Source organism: Mauremys mutica, chromosome 1, assembly GCF_020497125.1.
Source record: "Mauremys mutica isolate MM-2020 ecotype Southern chromosome 1, ASM2049712v1, whole genome shotgun sequence".
Classification (NCBI taxonomy): domain Eukaryota; kingdom Metazoa; phylum Chordata; order Testudines; family Geoemydidae; genus Mauremys; species Mauremys mutica.
Window position 1 is genome coordinate 357112218 of NC_059072.1, and position 14563 is coordinate 357126780.

The 14563-nt window shown below is 60.7% G+C and overlaps 1 protein-coding gene across 8 annotated transcripts in view; it reads left to right on the plus strand.

The window, feature by feature from the left end:
- NUMA1 (nuclear mitotic apparatus protein 1) overlaps positions 1 to 14384 on the plus strand; it is a 68965-nt gene extending 54581 nt beyond the window's left edge. For 4 of the 8 annotated variants that reach the window (XM_045023179.1, XM_045023187.1, XM_045023197.1 and 1 more), the window contains 12 exons: positions 323 to 364; positions 2656 to 2724; positions 3334 to 3444; positions 3538 to 3756; positions 4589 to 4746; positions 5012 to 5261; positions 5868 to 6159; positions 6477 to 6613; positions 9803 to 10015; positions 10618 to 10725; positions 11013 to 11186; positions 12243 to 14383. In XM_045023179.1, coding sequence (XP_044879114.1) covers positions 323 to 364; positions 2656 to 2724; positions 3334 to 3444; positions 3538 to 3756; positions 4589 to 4746; positions 5012 to 5261; positions 5868 to 6159; positions 6477 to 6613; positions 9803 to 10015; positions 10618 to 10725; positions 11013 to 11186; positions 12243 to 12278 — 1809 coding nt within the window. In that variant the 3' untranslated portion in view covers positions 12279 to 14383. Of the gene's footprint in view, positions 1 to 322; positions 365 to 2655; positions 2725 to 3333; positions 3445 to 3537; positions 3757 to 4588; positions 4747 to 5011; positions 5262 to 5867; positions 6160 to 6476; positions 6614 to 9802; positions 10016 to 10617; positions 10726 to 11012; positions 11187 to 12242 lie in introns of all 8 variants that reach the window. The other 4 variants (XM_045023222.1, XM_045023231.1, XM_045023205.1 and 1 more) reach the window with 4 other exon arrangements.
- Positions 14385 to 14563: the final 179 nt, after the last annotated feature.

Consider the following 14563-nt stretch of genomic DNA (forward strand, 5'->3'; position numbering starts at 1 on the left):
AGCAAAGCAGTCGCTACGATCGCAGCGAGGCTGGGCCCCTCAATCCGATCCGTAGGGCTGCTGGGTTGAGCTAGGCTGACCTTCTGCACAACGCAGGCTGGTTGGGATCTGGAGAGAGAACAGACCGGCACCCCTCTTGCGCTTTAGGGGCCAGCCATCCCTTTGCCGTAGCACCCAGATACCAAGGAGATGGGCGCAGTGTAAATCCCGCTGGAGATCCCCCTTGCAGAGGTTTAGCAGGGATGGTCTTTGTCGTAGGCGGTCTGTTTCTGGTGGGCGTGGTGTGTTCACTTGTGCCTTCGTTGCCCGCCCCGTTGTACAGGTGGAGCAGCTAGAGGTCTTTCGGAAAGAACAAGCTAAGCAGGTAACGCATGCAAAGTGCTGGCTGCTTAAACGGTGACAGTGCATGACTCTAGCTGCTGCCGCTTCCCGCCACAGCCGCCGTCTCCTGTTAACTGTTTGCGGTGGGGACGCTGGGCCTTCCCGGAGAACGAGCCATGAACGCTGGTTTGCTCCACTGGGCTGCCCTCCCCTGAGCTGCACTGCGATCTGAGCCGAGCCGAGCAGCCAGGCATCCACGCAGGTGTTCCCCACCCCCAGCAACCCTCTGAGGAGTGCGGGGACTCTCCGAGTCCTGCTCTGGCTGCTCCCCTTCTGCCGGCTGGGTATCAGCTCCAGGGTGCTCCCACCCCTTTGTCCTCTCCCAAGCAGTGAGGCCGAGACGTGGATCCTGCACTTCAAGTGAATCCAAACTGCCCGGTCAGGCGCTGACTGGAGGTGGGGCTCTCAGAGAGCGTCTCCCGCGTGAGGCCTTAGCACAGATCGGCTCTGAAAAGTGACTACAAAGCCCCTTCCTGCTCTGTGTGCAGCGTCAGAGTTGCTGGTTACCTCCGTGTGCACCACCCCAGAGCTGGTACTGAGCTCTAGGCCCAGGGAGGGCAGAGGTGTAATTTGGGGTGGGCTGTGACCCCGCAGAGCATGTAGTCCTGGTGCTGCTGTGGGAGCAGGGTGGGTTGCAGCATGGCACGTAGGAAAGAACACAGGGAGACACACGTGAAGCCCCTCCCATGGTGCCATCTTGGTCCCTTTTCCGGGCAGAACTGCCCCACCGGCCCTGCATACCTTGCTTGGGGGCTTATACGCTGCATGCGAAGGGACTGCATGGCCACTAGGTGCCTGTTTCATAGAGGAGGGTCTCTGGCTGCTGGGAGACGGGGCTGGGTTTGGATCCTTGCCCCTTATCCTCTGGACTGCTCTGGCCCCCCTTGCTACTGGGCCACGCACCCTCCCCTGCTAAGAAGCCGCAGGCTGGGAGAACCAACCCTACGCATCCCACAGGGCCGCTGCCTGTAGAATGCAGTGGCCAAGCGTCTGCTCATCCCCAGTATCCAAACCGATCTACGGATGTTAACAGCTGCTGACGTTACCTTCACGTTTATGGCCAAGTCTTAGCCTCTTCAGCCCCTTCTTGATTCGTGCTCTCAGCACGGTGCCGTGCAAAGCAGATGCAGCTTTCCTCCAAACCCAGCACCTCGGAGAACATCCCCACGGGGCTCGTACCGGTGAGGGTGATCATCCCGAGACACCCCATTGACTTGGGTTCAAGGCAAATGCAAGGAGGAGAACCCTTGGACTCCGAGGCCAGAAGGGACCACTGTGATCACCCAGCCTGTAGCACGCAGGCCAGAGACCTGCCCCGCAATAATTCCTAGAGCAAAACATTCAAGTGTTGATCTTGATTTTAAAATGGTCAGTGATGGAGACTCCACCACGACCTTTAGTAAATTGTTCCGGTGGTTAAAATGGCCTTGCATCCTCCCCTCCTGTTGGTGCTTGGACGGCAAACAGTTGGCAATGGAGACAAGCGGTGGAGCTTAGATCCGCAGGGGGCGCTCGGGGTGGGTCATTGCTTGCTTTTTCTTGCATCTCATGCCTTCATTCCTTGCTCGGGTTTCTCATGCCCCTAAATGTCTTGGCTTAAGAGACCTTGTTTGCTTCTAGCTGCTCTCCTGCCTGCGTCAAGCAAACCTTTCTTCCATGAAAGACTCACTTCAGCCAGTTGTGAGCTGTCTGCTTGGAGAAGCCACTAACCAATCCCGGGGTTGTGGAGGCCTGCGCCGGGGTTGCTCTGGCCGGGCTGAGAGGAGGGTCTGTGCTGGGTTCTGAGGGTGGCTATGCTGCCTCTGCTGGGGAAAGGGTGGGAATGTGCATCTGGGGTCTGGGACTAAGAGTGATGCCCCTGAAACATTCCTCCAGGGGGGATTTGTTGAAGGAATATGTCCACCCGCTGGCCAGTGCTGACCAGGTCTCGCAACGCTGGTAATCTCTGGAGCTGTTCTGTGACAGGTGATCGGGGAGGTCAGGACTAAGGAATAGAGGCAATGGCACTAGCCACGCTCTCTGCTTTCCTCCCCTTTCGAGATCTAGTAGGATCTAGCTCATGCAATGAGGGTTTCCATTGCTAGGTGCATTGGCAACTGCTTTCCCCAGGCATTAAGGCTCAGCTGTCTGGAGGCCCTACAGGCCGTGGGCTTGCGAGAAGTGCATTGGTGCACTGTGGCAAGGCGGGGAATCCTGGACAGCCGAAGGGGTGGTGCTGCCTTGAGAGGGCAGGCTCCAAGCGGCTGGTGTAACTACTCTCCTGTTCCCTGCTAGGTGGAGGAGCTGAATAAAAAGCTGGCCCAGAACGAAAAAGCCACCCGATCCCAGCAGGAGAAAGTGAAGGTACCGCGGCGTAGGCGGGAGGAGGCCTGCATGGCCAGGGCAGTGTTTAAGCTTGGGGACCAACCTGCCCGACTCAAGGCCATATAGGGGGCTTGCTGGGACCCCCAAGGGCTGCGCTGAGCTTGTGTATAGTAGAGAGGGGGTGACTGCAGACCGCTCGAGTACAACGCCTGCAGCGTGCTGTCCAGCTGACCAGAGGGCCCCTCCGGGGCAGGTGAAATACAGGGGACCTGTGTCTGGTGGGCTGCCCCTCACAACACAGATGAGGGTAGATGCACGGGAGAGCTGCAGGAGCCTCGTTTCGGCCACATCTGCCCTGTAAAAATTCCCTGCCATAGCAGCCGGTCTTCCGAGGGGAGGAACGTGAGTGCCAGTGGGCTGCATCTGCTGCCAGCCTTCTCTGCAGGTGCGCAAAGGCCAGTTTGGGCCTTTGGATTGTGCTGCTGGTGCACTGAGTCCCTCGGTATCCTCCTCAGCAAGCAGCGGCCACCCCCCTTCGGAAGCATGGCCAAAGAGCCATCTCCATGATGCATGTGGAGCCTGGGGTGACTTAGAAGCACTTGGGCTCCATTAAATTCTTACTCTTCCCATCTCCCTCTGGCTCCGCAGGTGCGGGAAGGGGAGCTCCAGGCAGAGGCTAATCGCCAGCAGGTGAAGATATCTGAGCTGCAGGAGCAGCTGGCCCAGAAGGAGAAGGCTGCAGAGCACTATAAAGCGCAGGTATGGACAGCTGGCTCCCTCCGTTGGGGCCCATCATCCTTTCCCATGGACACTGGAAGGCGGCGGTGGCTTGACTGTCTCCTCTCCTGCCAGGTGGAGAAGGCAAAAACTTTCTATGATGCGAAGAAGCAGCAGAACCAAGACCTGGCGGAGAAGCTGAAGGGGATGGAGCAGCTGCAGAAGGAGAATGCCGAGCTCAAGGCTGAGTCGGAGCGACTGGCCAAGGAGCTGCAGCAATCCATCCTGCAGGCCAAGGAGTCAGAGCTCAGCTGCAGGAACCTGACCAGCCAGGTCCGCAGCTTGGAGGCACAGGTACGGGGATGCTGCACCTTGCAGGGAGTCGGGGGGGCAGGGGGGGAGATCTGGGTCCCTTCAATCTACCTTACACGCACCCCAGTTTAGGAAGGTTGGGTGCAGATCGGGAGCCCGTCCATCACTGGTGGGGAGAGTGGTGCATGGTGCTTCATGCTACCCTACAGGATGAGCAAACATGCTTGTTACCCAAAGTGTTGGCTCAGCAGGGAGCCGGGGTTTTAACGGTGATGGAGTGTGTTGCTGGGGTAGTGCGGCTGTCCGGCCTCCATCTTCACCCCGCTTCTCAAGCAACAACTGCCTACGGTCGTCACTAACTCCCCCACTCTGCTGGAGAACCTCTCTGCTGCAGAGCTGTTGCAGCCGTCACCCAGGAGCGATCAGCTGGCCCAGCTAACGTTGCAGGGCATGGCATTCACCCAAGAACCCGCGCACGCAGCCGGAGGCCGTAATGCCGTAACCTTCCAGCCCGTCAGCCGGAGCTCAAAGCACTTCACAAACTAGTGAATTAGGCCTCATGACAGAGGGGGAAGATCTTGGCGGGGAGGAAGTGAGCTACAAGGGGGGGAAGTGATTTCCCCGAGCTCCCTCCGAGCTGGAAATGGAACCCCGCCCCTTTGAGCCCCAGCCTGTTGCTTTTGACAAGATCCCCCTTGAGTCAGGCTGTGTTCCCCAGGGTTTCTTGCCACCTCTCCAGAGTCCTTTCCTGGAGCAGAAGTGGGTTTCTATTGCCTGTGTGCTGCGTGTCCAGTCCAACTCTTGGCCGCCCCTTGGTCCCTCAGCTTCACCCGGGCAGCGCAGCCTGCCTCACTGTGCCATTCCTCCCCGCTAGGTGGAGTTTGCCGATCGCCAGTTACGGGAGCTTGGCAAGTTCCAGGTGGCTACGGATACGCTGAAGAGCCGGGAGACCTTCCGTCAGAACCCGGCTGACGTCAGCACAGACAGCCTGGACCTGAGCAGTGATGAGATGCTGCCGCTCAACTCCACCAGGTACCTCTTCCCCCACCCCGGGGCAGCCGAGAGTATCTGGGCCCAGGCTCTGACGTTCCCAGGGCCTCCAGTTGGGGAGGGAGTTAGAGGCGATATCCTTCAGCTGGGACCCTTCCTGCCCAGCTCTGCAAGTTCGATCCCTGGGCCGGCATTTCTCAGCCAGCCTGGTAAATGCAGGTCAGGTGTCCGTGCCTAGATTGTGCTCTGAGCTGTCTGGAGCGGACAGGGCACCGTGACGCGCTGCATTCGCCTTTCCCCGTCTCAGCAGGAAGCCTGGCCGATCCCAGTCGGAAATCTCGGCCATGCCGGGCAGCGTGGAATCGCTCACATCCCAGCGGCTGCCGCGTAAAGTTGAGTCTCTGGAGAGCCTCTATTTTACCCCCATCCCCACCCGCACACAGTCCAAACTGGAGAGCAGCATTGGCTCCCTGGGCGACCTGTCCATCGACTCGGGCTGCAAGACCCGTTCGGCTCGCCGGCGCACCACGCAGATCATCAACATCACCATGACGAAAGTAACCCCGGGTCCTTGGCGAGGGGAGGGGGGCAGGGCCCTCCGAGCCCGGTGGAGCGAGGGCTCAGGGCTGCGCTGGGGACAGATGCATCTGAAGATGCTTCTGCTTCATCACGCCCTGTGCTCTTCCAGCTAGCGACGCCAGAGGGCTTTCCGCGCCCAGCCAGAGGGGAAGTGGGACATCTGCTGAGGCAGGAGGCCCGTGGCGTGTTAGCGCGGGAGCTCCTCACATCTCTCGGCTCCAGAGGCCAACCCAGGCATTGGGCCCTCATCTCACCAGGCTTGGATAAGTCCAGCCCTGAGGTGCTCTTGGCCTCCTTGCAGAGTCATGGCCCCATGGTCAGCGGCAGAGGAGCCGTCTGAGTGCGGAGCCCTCCCTTGTAGTGAGCGGTGGGGTTGGAGTGGTTCGTCTGTTCCTCATCCCACACCCGCCCCAGTCTCTCCTGTGCCCACCAGAGGCAGGGAAGGCAGCTGGGTCCATGGCAGGCCCATGCTGGGGGGGCTGCTGCAGGCTGTCCCGAGCTTTACCCACCCACCCACGCTGAGGAGGCTCTGCTTCTGGGGAGGGCTCGAGGAGGCTGATCTGCCTTGTGTTCTAACACGTCAGAAACAGGCCGAGGCAGAGGAACCAGACAGCGCCAACGCCTCCTTCTACAGCGTGCAGTCAGCCCAGGCCCACCAGAACGCCCCTGCACAGAACCCCGCCAGGAGCAGGCTGCGCTCGGCCGCCTCCACCCGCTCCGTCACCAGCTGCCGCTCTCAGGAATCCCTCGCTGGGCTGGGAGCTGCCTCTCCCGAGGAGACCCTGGGCAACCCTGCACTGCTCAGCCTACCCGGCTACCGGCCTGCCACCCGCAGCTCCTTGAGGCGCTCTCAGGCGGGCAGCAGTGCCAGCCTCAGTGAGTTCCTGGCCTGGGGGGCAGGGGTGGGGGGGGGTCAGTGCAGTGAATGAGGCAGGCAGCCGCTTTCTTGGCTATGGAGCATGGTTAGCCATTTGAGCCTCCGCCGGGGGGAGTCTGATCTGGGCGGGGTCCAGGGCTGTGGGGCAGGATCAGGGTACACCAGCAGAGCTGGGAGTGGAAAGCTCTCCCTGTAGTCTGTGCACGATGGCGCTCCCCTGCTGTGACGTTAGTGTGGCCTCAGTGGGGTCTCCCAGTGGGTCTTTCAGCTCAGATGCACTAATGCTCCCACCTCTGCCCCCTGCCCTGGTCTTTAGGCCGCAGCAGCTTCTATCTGGGCACCTGTCAGGATGAGCCGGATCCGCTGGATGATTGGAACCGAATTGCTGAGCTGCAGCAGCGCAACCGGGTGTGTCCTCCCCACATGAAGACCTGCTACCCCTTGGAGTCTAGGGTAAGAGCTGGAGAGGATATGGCAAATCCTCCCCTAGAGAAACAAACCACTGACTTACCTGCCCGAAGATCCCTCCACTCCAGGGCCGGGCCAGGCCAGGCCACCCGGCTCTCCCTGCTCCCCTCCCCCTGCAGTCGGTGGGTGTGCTCCCCTGCCGGTGGGCTCTCAGCAGTCTCTGGACTGCCAGCGATCCGGGAAGGGACTTTCCTGGTAGGCCGCCCATGGCAGTGCGTCTCGAACGAAGCAGTGGGTGGGCTGGGGAGGGTGGAGGCCCGTGAAAAGTAGCAGAAATCTGCAGGAGGGAAGAGACCCACCACGCCCTACCGCCACCCCACTGATCAGGCTCCAGTGCGTAGTGCTTCCTTTCTTAGCCTCGGCTGCTGGCACGAGCTCCCTCCCTCTGTTCAGCTGCTTTCCCTGGCTGGTGCTTGTGGCTTCCGGCTTCCAGATCGCCTCAGTTCAGTGCCCTTTGCCTCTCCTCTCGGGGCCCTTTGGAGTGCTGACCACTGACCAGTCCGCCCTCTCTCCTCGCTCCGGGGGTAGGTAGCTGTTAGCCCATTGGCAGAGAGACCCCTGGTTGGGCTGCGCCTGGGATGCAGGACACCTGGGTTCTGTTCCGAACTCTGCAACTAACTCTGTGACCGTCCATTCCACACCTGTGTAACGGGGTGATATGATGTAGTGAGGATGGAGAAATCCATTAACGCAGTGGTCCCCAACCTTTTCCGTGGGGCAGGCACCGGACACCTAGCCGCCGAGGACCATGGCTGCCAGACGAGCAGTGGCCAAAATGCTGCTGTGAAGCGGCAACGTCAAGAGGGGTCGCCGCCGAAATGCTGCCGTGAAGGAGCATCATCAAGAGGCGTCACCGGTGGGATTTCGGCAGTAGCACTTCTTGACGTTGTCACTTCTTGGCGGCATTTCGGCGGCTGCTTGTCCGGCGGCCAGTAGACGGGCGCACATGGAAGCGGGCACCGCGTTGGGGACCTCTGCATTAACGACTAGTGCTCTGATACCAGGGCAACAGGCTCCCAGACTTGGAGATGTGACAGGAGGTGCGAAGTGACTTGCCCGAGATGTTGGGCCAGCGTTGGAGCAGGTAGCTGAGCTCTGGCTCTCAGACCTGCACTCGGATGACTAGCCCATGACTTATCTGTGAGCCTGTCCTCTTCAGTGCTGGATTTATCAGCAGTCTGAGCACCTGCTAACTGGCTCTGACTCGGGCAGCTGAGGCTGGGAGGGATAATCTAGGCCTGGCCCAACACCGAAATGAATCCCGTGCCTCTGTTTGTACTGAGGAACGTAGGGGTAGCGGCAGGGCGGCTAGTGGAAAGGAGGGTATGCAAGTAGAAATCACCACATCCGAGGTGAAAGTCAAACTCAAACAGTTTAATGGGGCCAAATCAGGGGCCCAGGTAATCGCCAGCCAGGAATATCAAAGGAACTGGCACGTGCCATTGCAAGCCCAATAGCAAGGATTTTTAATGAATCTGTAAACTCGGGGCACTACCCAATGACTGGAGAATTGCTAATACGGGACCTATTTTTAAGAAGCAGGGTGTGGGGGAAGGGATCCAAGTAACTACAGGCCGGTTAGTTTGACATCGGTTGTATGCAATTGGAACAGATTTTGAAGGAGAAAGTAGCTAGGGACATAGAGGTAAACGGTAATTAGGATAAAATACAAGATGGTTTTAAAGGTAGGTTGTGCCAGACCAACTAGATCTCTTGGAGATGAGAACTGATTTTTTTAGACAATGGATCTACTGCATTTCCTGTCTACCTGGGTGTCAGGAAGGCATTTGATACAGTTCCACATGGGAAATTATTAGTTCAATTGGAGAAGACGGGGATCAGTATGAGAATTGAAAGGTGGGTACGGAACTGGTTAAAGGGCAGACCACAAGGGGTCATACTGACAGGTGAACTGTCAGGCTGGAGGGAGGTTATTGGCAGAGTTCTGCAGGGATCAGTCTTGGGACCAATCTTATTTAGGCTTTTCATTCATGACCTTGACACACATGTTGGAGTGTGCTAATAAACTGTGCAGATGACACACAGGTGGGAGGTATTACCAGCACGGAGGAGAACAGGAGTATTGTGTAAGATCTGGACAACCTTGAAAACTGGAGTAATGAAAATGGAATGAAATTGAATAGTGCAAAGTGGAAGGTCATGCACTGAGGGACTAACAAGAAGAATTTGTACTATAAGCTGGAGATGTATCAGTTGGAAGCGGCAGAGGAGGAGAAAGACCTGGGTGTATTGGTTGATCACAGGATGACTATGAGCCACCAGTGTGATGCGGCTGTGAAAAAGGCTAATGCATCAGGATGCATCAGGCGAGGTATTTCCAGTAGAGACAGGGAAGTGTTGTTGCTGCTGCTGTTCAAGGCACTGGTGAGACCTCATCTGGATACCGTGTGCCGTTCTGGTCTCCCATGTTTAAGAAGGATGAAGTCAAACTGGAACAGGTACAGAGAAGGGCTACTAGGATGATCCGAGGAATGGAAACCTGCCTTACGAGAGGAGACTCAAGGAGCTTGGCTTGTTTAGCCAAGACTGTTCAACTGTTGACTTGTTTAACGAAGGCTGAGGGGAGCTATGATTGCTCTCTGTAAATACATCAGAGGGATAAACACCAGGGAGGGGGAGGGATTATTTAAACTCAGTACCGATGTGGACACAAGAACAAACTGATATAAGCTGGTCATCAGCAAGCTGAGACTCGGAATTCGATGGTTTCTAACCATCAGAGGAGAGAAGTTCTGAAACAGCCTTGCAAGGGGAGCAGTGGGGGTAAAAAACCTAACCGGCTTTAAGGCTGAGCTTGAGAAGTTTACGGAGGGGCTGCCTGCGCCTACAGTGGCATGTGGCCCATCTGTGACAGCTAGTATAAAATTCCCCAATGGCAGGAACGGGACGTTTAGATGGGGAAGGCTCTGAGTTGATCCAGATAATTTTTTCCTGGGTGTCTTTAAATCAAGATCTGAGGGCGTCAGTGACTCAGCCAGAGGTTCGGGGTCTATTACAGGAGCGGGTGGGTGAGGTTCTGTGGCCTGCAATGTGCAGGTCAGTCTAGATGATCACGCTGGTCACTTCTGGCCTTAGTCTGAGACTGAGCTGTGTGAGAACGTGTTCGCTGCAGGCAGCGCATCACCAGTCTCCTGTCTGTGCCTGTTTCCCCAGCCCTCCCAGTCCCTGACCGTCATCACGGACGAGGAGATGAAGACGGGCGACCCGAAGGAGACGCTGCGCCGGGCCAGCATGCAACCTTCGCAGATCGAGAGTGCAGCCGCCCGTCGCAGCATCCTGAGCACCGGCTGGGCAGGAGGCATCGCCACGCGGCAGCAGAGGAAGCGCAGTTCAGATGAATCTCACCAGGGCCCAGACACCCCAGACGTGAGTGCCCAGCTGAGCCCTGCCCCGCTCGCTGCATGAGTGAGCCCAGGGGACAGTGCTGGTCCGTTGACTTTCACGAGCACACAGCACTGGAAGGGGTGAGGCTGCGATGGGCTCGCAGTGGGAATTGCTGGGGGGGCTCAGGTCCTGGGGGTCAGGACTGCGTAGCTGGTGGCCCGGAGGGCACTCCTGCTGATGCTGCTCAGTGTCACAGCTCCTGGCGGGGTCAGAGTGGCTGCTAGCTCCCTCTCCGGGTGCAAGCAAGGGGAGCTCACCCCCCCCAAAATGCAGACGGAGCGGAGGGACCAGGACGGTGAGGGCGTGTGGCTGATGGGGTGGGAATGCTCTTCCTGGGCGGGCAGCTGATGGGAGAGATCTTGAGCAGGAAATACAAATACCAACCGGGGGATTCCCATGCCCTGGGCCTGCTGCAGGACCCTCCTCATTCCTCCCGTCGCCTGTGGTGCTGTCGGCTCCCCCTGGGGGATGGGCACGTGCAGCGATGCATGTCCCTGCTGCGATAACGCGCTGTCCTCTGCTGGGCTGGGCTGGGCTGGGGAGCAGCCAGCCCGGGTCCCAGCTCTGACTCTCTCTCCCTCCAGTCCAAGAAGCCAACCAGCTGCTTCCCCCGGCCCCAGACGCCCAGGGAGCGGAACGAGGAGCGCAAGCGTGGCAGCAGGAAGGGCGAGCCCCAAGCGACCGGCAAGCAGGTGAGCAACGCCCCCGGGGCTGAGCCGGAGCTGGCTTGGAGCCCGGGGACGTGGTTGAGCAGCACTGGTTAGCAAGGCGGGGTTGGGGTCAGGATGGAGGGCAGCGTCCCAGCTGCTGGGGGGATGGGCCGCCGCAGCATGCCCTGCTCCAGACTCCGGCCAGCAGCTAGAGCGTGCGTCCCTTCCCCGGCTCGCTGGGAGCGAAGTGACTCTCCAGGCTGGAGGGGCTCTGCCGGGCCGTGTGGAAGGCCCCAGCCCTCCATGCCCAGCTCTCTCTCTCCCCGCAGCCCGACCGGCGCCAGTCGATGGCCTTCAGCATCCTGAACACCCCCAAGAAGCTGGGCAGCAGCCTCCTGCGCCGGGGCACCAACCGGAAAACGACGCCCAAAACCTCGCCCCGAGGCAGCGCCCGGCGGTCCCCCAGGATAGCCACGGCCAAGTCGCCCAAGGGCAAGGGCAAGGTATGGAGCAGGGCGTCTCACCGCCCCCGGCTTGTGCTGGCTGTCCCTGTAGGACAGGAGTCATCCGATCCCGCCTGATCTCCTGCACGTCCCCCGGGTACCCCTGTACTGAGCCCCGCACGCCCCCAGCTCCCAAGGGAGTTAATGGACGTGCAGCTGCTGGCGAGACCCAGCTGGAGCTGAATCAGAGCGTCCCCTGCTGGGCACAGCCAAGCGCTGCAGGCCAGGGGGCTGAACGGTCTGTCCCCGGGAGGTCCCCGGACACTGACTGGGGAGCGACAGTGTCTTGGCTTTCCCGTCACAGGCGAGGAGGCGGCAGCCTCGTGGGGTGCAGGGCTGGGTTAGCAAACGCTGCCAGGAGCTGGCTGTCCGAACAGCCCCTTGGGGCTCCCAACCCGTGTCGTGTGACCTTTCCCAGACCTTCGCGGCTGGCCCCGTGGCAAGGCAAAGCCACCTGGCTCCCTGTGTGTTGCGGGGCTCCCAGGCTGCCTGAGCCGCCCACCAGGGTAGAGGTGCAGTGAGGGGCTGGGCTGCTGATTGCGAGCACTGTGGGCGGCACCGTCTCTGGGGACCCAGGGGTCACCCCTCCCCCCGCAAATGCACTAGTCTCTGGCTGATGGTGTGTGGGGCGCATGTGGGGGCCTGCCCTTGTCACGTACGACCAGGCTCTCGCTGTGGGCTATGGTGATGGACTCAGCCCATGGCCCAGCTGGTAACTCCCTCCCCTGCTGCTGACCCCTCCGGGGGGGGTGGGGACACCTCTGCTTCCCAGCCTGCCCCTGCACCGAAGCCAGTCTGCTGCGGGCCTGGGGTGGCCTGTGCATGGATCCCTCTGCCTGGAGCGAGGGGAAGTGCCCTCTCCTGGTTTTCCCTTTATCCTGCGTCCGCCTGGCAGGTGAACATCCGTGCCCAGGTCTCTGGCTGCTTCACCCTTTAACATACCTTGATGGGAGCGCCCCAGGCTCTGTCCCTCGGCTGCTCCCCCCCCCCAGGCCTGCAGTCGCTCTGGAGGGGCCCCCCAGCGCTGGGACTAACTGGATGGCCTGTTCCCCGCAGGCCAGCCGCAAGTCACCCAAGAACATGAAATTCTAACTCCCCGGGCCGAGCCCCGCTCTGTGCTGGGGCTGCCGGGGTGAAGCTGTCCCGAAGGCGCCATCCTGCTCTGAGCTGCTCCATCAGCCACTCTGGATCAAGCTTTTGCCCTTTCTCTCCCTCCCTGCTCCGAAGCCAGCGGTGTGCTCCCGTGAGCCCCCGGTCCCCAGGGCAGAGCTGGGCAGCGAAGCTGGCACCCGAGTGCTCGGGGAGGACTCCAGGGACTGAGTCTGCTCGCTGGGCACCGGACAACGGAGGAGCTCTTCGGAGCAGCCCCAGCTGGGGCAGGAAAACCCGGGCGCCTCCCTGTGGGTGCTGAGCTGGCTGGGGATCCTGGAGAGGGGCAAGCTCCCCAGTGAGCCCCGAGCAGAGCCCGAGGGAAAGGGCCCTGCCCTTTGACGTGTGGCCGTGGGCTCTGTCCTGCCGTAGGCCAGGTGGGGGGAGTTCAGCATCCGTGTCCCCCTTCACCCGCACGGCCGGGCTCCCCTCCCCCTTCGGCTCAGCCAGCCCCCCGCAGAGCACAGTGGGACCTCACGCTGCCCATGGCCCCACTTCTCCCCATGGAGAACACGAGCAGGTCGCTGGCCTGCCTGGGGGTGCCCATAGCTAGGACTCGGGCCGGGAGGCACCGCTGGCTCCTAACTGGCTTAGTGGGGAGCGGGGGTTCTCACGGGGTCTCTTGCATGTAACTCTAGTTTGGGCTGTTCCCTGCAGGGGGCTGCCTTCCTCAAACACTAGCATCCGGCTGGGGGAGGGAAGTGGGGGCTGCAGCCGCGTGGCACTAGCAGCCTGTTTCCTATGGGGTTTGGGCATGAGGATTATGGCCAGTGGGAATTCCTCTGTATCATTCTGATCACCTCCTTCCGGGGGGGGACTGATCAGCTTCTGCTTGGCTGGCCCTGCACGGGACACAGGGAGGGCAGCCGGGTCCCTGGCACAGGGCGGAAGTGCTGGGTGGGGGGTCCAGCAGCAGACGCAGCGTCCCCTCCCCCTCCGCTGCATTGCTTTGGGTCATTCCATGCAGCCAGCTGGGGCTCCCCTGCGAGGTGGGGAACAGGCGGGGGCTGGGCTGCTGAGCGGGTGGGCTCTGCCCCAGCTGGGGCTAGGAGGGGTCCCACAGCCTGGGCCGGCTGGCGGGGGAGCTGGGCGTGTGCAGCCCGAGGAGCGGGAGTCTGAGCCCCGCAGAGCTGGATGGCCCGTGCCCTGTGTCCGTTGCAAGGTAGGGCAGGGTTTTAGACTCGTCTCCCAGGGCTGAGCTCTCCTGTATCCCCCCTGCAGAGCCCCCCCCCCCCTCACCTTGCGCTCAGTCCCCCCTCCCAGCTCCCCCCGAGCTAATGAACGGGGGCTGGCTTCCCGGAGCCTGGGTTCCAATGGCCGTGTTAGCCCCGCGGTTTATCATGGTTGAAAGCTGCTCGTCCGAGGCCAGCAAAGGCCCAGGCAGCTGAGAGGAGCGGCTGGGCTGCGTGTGCTCTGGGGCTGGGTCAGTGCCGGGGGGTGAGGGGGAGATCTGTGCTGGCCGGTGGGGTGGGGCAAGGCTGGCGGGGAGGCTGCACCCACCTCCCTGGGGCTCCCTCCTTTTTACAGACGCAGTAAATGACGTCTCGAATCCTCTTGGCTTTAACTGCAGAGAGCAGCCCCGGGGGGCTGTGCCAGGAGGGGCCCCGCTGAGCGCTCAGCTGTCTCCATGTCAGTGAAATGTGTCATTTTAAAACCCTTTCTACTTGTAAATAAACTGTATTTTTCTCCTGCCGGCTGCTTCCGAGGCCTCGTTTTGTCTGGAGCGAGTTCCTGCCCTCAGAGCAGCCCCTGCCTGGGGCCGGCCAGGCCCAGAGAGCCACCGGGGCAGGCGGGAGCTGACGGCTCATCTCCCAGCCCCAGCGGGAATCGGCCAGAGCCCCGCGGCCGCCTGGCTGCTCTCAGCTGCAGCGTCGCCTGCTGGAACCTGCAGCGGCTTCGCCCGCACGGAGGGCTGCAGTCTGCTGGGCACACAGGGGGTGAGCCCTGCTGCTGGCACACAACCCCCTCCATGGAGCGAGCTGCTTCTGCATGTCAGCAACCTGTGCCCTCTCCTACCATCCCACGCACCTCCCTCCTCTCCGGCCTGTCTCCCCTCCCCATCGCACCCATCCCGCTGTCCCTCACCTGAGGCTCAGGCCTGCTGCTTCCCTACTGGCTGAGTTAAGGAGCCTTCTCCTCATCCAGCTGCCTCCTCCTGCATCCTTCCCTCTGGCCTCCCCCCATGGCATTGTCCTGGAGCCGCCCTCTGGCTGGCTCCATTAACTTCC